Source organism: Mus caroli, chromosome 19 (genome assembly GCF_900094665.2).
Source record: "Mus caroli chromosome 19, CAROLI_EIJ_v1.1, whole genome shotgun sequence".
Lineage (NCBI taxonomy): Eukaryota > Metazoa > Chordata > Mammalia > Rodentia > Muridae > Mus > Mus caroli.
This window is the reverse complement of record NC_034588.1, coordinates 2,792,536-2,799,692: the sequence shown is the minus strand read 5'-3', so window position 1 is coordinate 2,799,692 and position 7,157 is coordinate 2,792,536. Positions and strand designations below refer to the sequence as shown.

At 54.2% G+C, this 7,157-nt stretch overlaps 1 protein-coding gene across 2 annotated transcripts in view; it reads left to right on the top strand.

The window, feature by feature from the left end:
- Positions 1–2,223: 2,223 nt before the first annotated feature.
- Positions 2,224–7,157, top strand: part of Capn1 (calpain 1) — a 26,379-nt gene continuing 21,445 nt past the window's right edge. Inside the window, exons 1-6 of one of the 2 annotated variants that reach the window (XM_021151377.2) lie at positions 2,224–2,336; positions 3,588–3,855; positions 3,990–4,059; positions 4,347–4,465; positions 5,726–5,859; positions 5,973–6,141. In XM_021151377.2, coding sequence (XP_021007036.1) covers positions 3,589–3,855; positions 3,990–4,059; positions 4,347–4,465; positions 5,726–5,859; positions 5,973–6,141 — 759 coding nt within the window. In that variant the 5' untranslated portion in view covers positions 2,224–2,336; position 3,588. Of the gene's footprint in view, positions 2,337–2,865; positions 2,950–3,587; positions 3,856–3,989; positions 4,060–4,346; positions 4,466–5,725; positions 5,860–5,972; positions 6,142–7,157 lie in introns of those variants that run through there. The other variant, XM_021151376.2, reaches the window with a different exon arrangement.

The window sequence follows — 7,157 nt, the reverse complement described above, 5'->3', positions numbered from 1 at the left end:
AAAAAAAAAAAAAGAAGAAGAAGGCTCAGTGGGTAAAAGTGCTTGATGCCAAACTTGGCAACCCGAGTTTGACTCCTGGAACATACTTGGTAGAAAGAGAGAACAGAAACATGGACACTAACGTGACTTATACATGCCCCTTGTTTCAAAAAAAAAAAAAAAAGGAAAAAAAAAAAAGTGAATCGGTCTGGAGGGCGTTGCCTGAGGACCAGTTTGTTTCTGCAGCTTAAAAGTAGCCTCCAGCCGGGTGTGGTGGCACACGCCTTTAATCCCAGTACTTCTGGGAGGCAGAGGCAGGCAGATCTCTGAGTTTGAGGCCAGCCTGGTCTGCAAAGTGAGTTCCAGGACAGCCAAGGCTACACAGAGAAACCCTTGAAAAAACAACAACAACAAAAGTAGACTCCATATCCCAGCTTTCATGCTGAGGCTGGCACTACCCTCAGTGATCATCTCGTCAAGTGCATTTCCTGGTGTGACAATGAAAATGGGGATAGAACCAAGGTGGTGGCACTTAGGGTCCACATGGCTTCCAAAGAGTAAGGACCTCTGGGCCACCAGGTCAAGTGGGATCAGGAGAGGAAGAGAGAGAGGGCTTTCTCTGCTGGGGGTGTCCCTGCCCCTATTCAGCACCCCAACACACAGAACATCCCCTCCATATAGTACTGCATCATAGGTCAGCAATAATGTTTGGGTCCCTCCAAAAGGGACACTTGCCACCTTTTTGGCTTGAGCCATCCTTTTCTGTCCCTGGATTTTAAATTTTTATTTATTTATTTATTTATTTGTTTATTTTGGTTTTTCAAGACAGGGTTTCTCTGTGTAGCCCCCTTTGCAATCCTGGAACTTTCTCTGTAGACCAGGCTGGCTTCAAATTCACAGAGATCAGTCTGCCTCTGCCTCCAGAGTACTGCCATTAAAGGCCTGTGCCACCACTGCCCTGCTACAACATTCTTTGATGGGGTTGCCCATGTCTCTTGTCCCCTCCAGCCTACCCTTATTTAACCTTCTTTGCTTGTACAATTCTGAGCCACCTCCAATAGAATGACATCTAAACTAACGGGGCTTAGCGGTAAATTCTGTAATCACAGCAGTTGAGAGGTGGCAGCAGGAGGCTCGGGAGCTGAAGGCCAGTCTCAGCTACATACAGTTCAAAGCCGGCCTAGGCTGCGTGAGACCTTATGTCAGGGAGGAAAGAGATGGAGAAATAGCTTGGCAGCTCTAGAGGGCTTGCTGCTCCTCTAGGGTGCTGGGTTCAGTTCGCAGCCTTCACATCAGGCAGCTCTTTGATTGCCTGTAACTCCAGCTCTTGAGGGTCTGAAACCCTCTTCTGCCCTCTTGTGTTTACTTGCATGCACGTGCACACATAAATAAAACAACAAAAATCTGAACCCCTGCATCTGCCTAACCCTGCCACTCTCCCCTCTTTTCTCCCCGGAGTAAGCAACACCCGCTACACCTCAGGTCCTCTACCTGCCTAGGCTTTCTTCAGGCACCACCCTACCTCTCCCCCCGCCCCCGGCCACGAGCATCTCCCCACCCTTGCCATAGTCCCTATGTTTGATCAGCGCCTTTACTGACACCTGCATTAGATGAGGCTTCAGTCGGGGAAAGTGTGTGGACCAACCCTTCCTCTCCATTAACGATGAAGGCAGAGGCGTCTTCATCAGCTCATGCCCAGCTGAGCAAAACGCCCAGGTGCGAAAGTTAGATGCAGTCAGCTCTTAACTTTTGGAGTGTCGAGGTGCCTAGAATCCCAAGAAAAGTAGGCATCATCTATTCAATGAACATTTGTCCATTTTATGTAGCCTGCATCGGCCATGCTGTGACCTCTATACCTGTGAAGAGCCCTGAGCCTTGGGACTGCTCCAATCCCTCTGCATCCTTGGCGCTCCAAACTCTTGTAGTGCGCCCAGGGGGATCTGCAGGTCCTGGTGTGCCTGCCCTGGTGTTCGGGGCCTCTGCTGCCCTCTCCGGGTCAGGTAACCCCCACAAGGAAGCTGATCCCAGGTGTGCAGACCAAGAACTTAAAAGAGAAGGCCAGAATGCTACACAAAGATTGGCTAAGGCCATTGTCCCTCTTTTTCTTCTGCACGGTTGGGGAAATCGAGGCATGCATTTACCTAAGGCCATGCAGGGAATGCGCAAAGACCGCTAGGGCGGAGTGCTTGCTCTGCAGGCCTGCGCCCTAAGGTGAGGGGGTGGGGAGCTGGCTCAGCCCTACAGCGGGTCTGCGGCAGGGACCGGCCGGGGTGTGGCTACCGTTTGTCTAGCGTCCGGCAGAAGTCAGGTCTCATCCAGCCAGGGGCAGCTCCTGCAAGCAGTTGCTGCCACCAGAGGTAATCCCTGCTTCGCCGAGCGCCGGCTGGGCTGGAAGACAGCTGCAACCCAGAGGCACGCGGGGGCGCAGGAGGCGGGTGGAGGATTGTGTTGGCGGCGTCACTGAGCCGGATCGTCCCCAGTACCTTCCCGGAGGGCGACATAGGGTGGGGCCGGCGGCTCTGCAACTCGAGCTGCGGCCCTAGTTAAAAATACCCCTTGCCCTACCCTCTCTCTGGCCGGCGGTGCCCTTCTGTCCCAGTCCAACCCTTCTCACCCGGACCGGAGACCGGCTCGTCCCGGGAGACAACTCTGCCATTTACCAATTTGTCCTCTCGCAGAGCTGGCTTAGAGTCTGCGGAGGAAGGGGGCGGGGGGACTGAAAGACACCCTAAGTAAGAGATAGTAAAAAAGTGTTGCGGGGGAGATAAGGGAGAGCCTAGAGGGAGCGGGGTAAGAGCCTCGGGAGTAGGTGGAGGACCAGGGAGGGAGGGACCAGAGCCTAGGGGCGGTGGAGGAGGGCGGGGAGGAGGACAGGGAGGAGCGCTCTTCCTGGTTGGGCCCTGCCCTGAGCTGCCACCAAGGAAGCCAGCCCCAGGGACCGCAGCAATCTCCCAAACTCCCCTTCCCCAGGTAAGAAGTTGGGTGTCCAGACTACGACTGTTTGACCCAGGCCACTGCTTCTGGGGCTAGGGGGCTGTCGCTGATCAGCCCCTGCTTCAGGTCTTCTGTGTGCTTGCGTGAGGGTTAAGGGTCCGGAAGCAGCTCAACCCAGGCGCTCAGCTCAACCTGTCCGCTGTAGCTGGGCCAGTGTCCAGTGCTCTGATGTTCAGCTTGTGGAAGGACATCAGTGCGTGGAGTTTTCAGTTCCTAAGCCGAGGAAAGGGGCAAATGAACTAGATGCTTGGCAGCTTTGTGGAGGGGGAGTTACAGGCAGGCAAATGGTGTCAGAGATCTTACCTGGAGTACCTCTGCTCTGCTGCTGTGGCTGGCCTCCACCCTATACTACCTGCCTGGATGGCTGACACCAAACTGTCACCTTTGGGCAGTAGGAATAGGGAAAAGAGAGGTGGTGACCAGGATACCTAGACACTGGACACCCCTTTCCAGATTCTGAGAGCCTAACAACAAGGTGGCTGAGAGTCCTAGGCTCTGTAAAGGGGGGCAGTGACCCATGTTTGGGGAGGAATGAGTTCAGGAGAATGCTGGCAGGCAGTTGTGTTTTATCCCTGGGAAGGCCTGCATTTCTACCAGGCCCATGTGTTCCCCAGGATGGCAGAGGAGTTAATCACACCTGTGTACTGCACCGGGGTGTCAGCCCAAGTGCAGAAGAAGCGGGACAAGGAGCTGGGCTTGGGCCGCCATGAAAACGCCATCAAGTACCTGGGCCAGGATTACGAAACGCTTCGGGCTAGATGCCTGCAGAGCGGGGTCCTTTTCCAAGACGAGGCCTTCCCTCCGGTTTCTCATAGCCTGGGCTTCAAGGAACTGGGTCCCCATTCCTCTAAAACCTATGGCATCAAATGGAAGCGGCCTACGGTAAGAGGGCCACTCTGGGTGGAACTTGGTTCTGATGGTGGTGGGCAATGGGACTGGGCCCCCCATTATTCGTGGTGTCTGGGTACCAGTTTCTAGGAGGGACTGGCCCAGGAACATGACCGTGGGTCTTGTAGGAACTGATGTCAAACCCCCAGTTCATTGTGGATGGAGCCACCCGGACAGACATCTGCCAGGGAGCACTGGGTAGGCCCCCAGGGGTGGGGTTCTGGGCGTTTTCCCCATTGTAGTTCCCGTTCCCGTTCCATTGGGCACTGCCCCAACTCCTCCCTCCTGCAGGTCCAGACAGGTTTTGACTATCAGCATAGGTGCTGGTTCGCCCAGATTCCTGGGTCTTTTCTGTAAGCGGAGGGGAGATGAAGGGTACCCCACCCAGGGAATCCCAGGTGGCCCCCGGCATCCCACATACACAGCACCTCCCTCCCCTGGGCAGATCCAGAAAGCAAGCCTGATGAGGGTCTTTCCTATCCCAGGGGACTGTTGGCTCCTGGCTGCCATTGCCTCCCTCACCCTCAACGAGACTATTCTGCACCGAGTGGTTCCCTATGGCCAGAGCTTTCAGGACGGCTACGCCGGCATCTTTCATTTCCAGGTGAAGGTCCCTGCACCCTCCCTGGGCCAGAGGCGTAGCTGGCTTTAGGGAGATGGGAAAGGATGGCCCACAGCACTGTGAAGCTGAGATGGCCGGGGCCATGCCCTTTGAGGGCAGCCCTCCCTCTGGAAGGTATTTGGCCTCTCTGTGCCACCCCTGGTCAGTCATGTGTGAATGGTCAAGCAGGTATTTTCAGCTTGCAGCTCTCCTAGGTAAGGTTGTGCTTAGCAGAGAAAGTGTGGAAGAAGGGCTTTGGCTTTTTGCCCCAGCCTCAGTTTCCCCATCTTCACTGTCAGTTCACCCTTTTCCCAGTTTCCCAGCTTTGGCAAACCTGACCGAGTATAGAGGAAAAGACAGACATGGCGTTTAAACACTGTTCCCTGATGTTTCTGACAGGGCCCACGTTTCAAGTTACATTAGTGAATTCTCCAGGAGCTAGTGTTGAGGGTCACACCCCAAAAGTCTTGGTTGAGGCCTTTCCGAATACCATGATGATCCCAGTCATGCCTGAAGGGGTCTCTGTGTTTCTTCCTTCTGCCTAATTCGGTCCCACTACCTCACTCTTCCCAGGCCGAGAAGAAATGGCAGCTATTATTCTATGCTGAGTGCCCCAACCTAGCCAGCTCTGTCACCCTTTTCCCTACCCGCTTCCCTCAAATCTCCAATCTACTCCTCTTCCAGCTTCTTTTGGCACACTCAGCGCTGCTTCCCAAATCCTTCAGTGATCCCCTTACCTCATCATTCTGGGCTTCTCCCTGCAACAATTTTTGGTGTTCTCCAAAGCTTCTGTCCCTAGGCAGCCCAAGCCTGCATCCCTGGAGCAAATCTGGTGCATTTGGAACCAGCCTGCCCATCTGTGGTTGAGGGTCTGGGCACAACATTGTCTTTCCACATCTCCCACTTACTTTCATACTCAGGCTTAAAATAGGGGTGTCTATAGTTGTACCCTGGGCTGAGTGACTGTATACTCTAGCAGACAAGAGTCATGCCTGTAAGAATGTGTGTGTGCAATACGTGTGTGTGTGTGTGTGTTACACATGTACCCAGCATACAGATCGAGAGTGGTGCATTTAGTAAGTCCAGCTGAAGCTGGAGCTGAGGCCTGAGGCCCAGGACAGGGGCTGACTTTGTCCCTTCCCCACAGCTGTGGCAGTTTGGGCACCAGGCCCAGGGCAGGGACTGACTTTGTCCCCCCCCCCCATAGCTGTGGCAGTTTGGGGACCAGGCCCAGGGCAGGGGCTGACTTTGTCCCTCCCGCAGCTGTGGCAGTTTGGGGAGTGGGTCGACGTAGTCATAGATGACTTGCTGCCCACCAAGGACGGGAAGCTGGTGTTTGTGCACTCTGCCCAGGGCAACGAGTTCTGGAGCGCACTGCTGGAGAAAGCCTATGCTAAGTGAGTAGGATCCCCAGGGCACATCTTCGGTCTCTGGGGGTGGAGAGGTTGTCCTGGCCCTCTTACCCGGTCCTCCTTGATGATGCTACTAACCAACCTGGAGCTGCCCACAGAGTGAATGGCAGCTATGAGGCCCTTTCGGGAGGCTGCACCTCAGAGGCCTTCGAGGACTTTACCGGTGGGGTCACTGAGTGGTACGATCTGCAGAAGGCCCCCGGCGACCTCTACCAGATCATCCTAAAGGCCCTGGAACGAGGCTCCTTGCTGGGCTGCTCCATTAATGTGAGTGATGTCTAAGTTCCTCTGGCAAACCCTAATCTCATCTTCAGCGCACCACTCACCCCCTCCTCAGCTCATTTCTGGCTGGGGATGAGCCCAGCCTACCTCCTCGCATACTCCCTGTTCCCCACTTCTTCCTTCAAATCTCAGCGGTGCCCCAGCTTGCTCCTCAGCTCCCTCCTGCTTCCTCCCTTCTTATTCTTGTTTGTTTGTCTGTTTGTTTGTTTTCATTTATTGTGCATTGGTGCTTTTCCTGTATGTTATGTCTGTGTGAAGGTGTCAAGTCCCTGGAACTGGAGTTACAGACAGCTGTGTGCTGCCCTGTGGGTGCTGGGTCCTCTGGGAGAGCAGCCAGTGCTCTTAACATTGAGCCATTTCTTCAGGCAGCACATATACTACAATTGGAACAATATGGAGTAGATTAGGCAGGCCTTCATTCTTATGACCTTCCGGTGTTCCAAGGCTCTCCCAGTCCAGTGCTTCAGCCTTCTGATGCAATCTCTTTCCTATTCTTGACTTCACCCACGCCTGGCTCCTTCTCCTTTCCTTTCTCCTTGCTTTGTGTTGTCTGGCCCGCAATTCTCACAGTCACTTCTAGCCCTCCCTAGCCCTGTGCTTGGTCATTCCACACCAGCAGCATCCTGGCTATCCTCGGCCACACAATGCTATGGAGCCCAACACAAAATCTCAGAATCTTACTTAAAACATGAGATCTTAAAATCTGTGAATTGACTGAGCCATCCCCAAGTGTGAACTCTGTGAATGGCAATGCCTTGCTACAATGTCTTAGGGTTGGAGAGATGGCTTAGTGGTTAAGAGCATGTACTGCTCTTAAAGAAAAGTCAAGTTCGGTTCCCAGCGCCCACATCAGGTAACTCGGGACGTGCCTGGGACTCCCACCCCGGGAGGATCTGACGCCTCTGGCTGCTAAGGGCACCTGTACTCGCATGCACACAGCAACCCTGCTAAGGGCACCTGTACTCGCATGCACACAGCAACCCTGCTAAGGGCACCTGTAC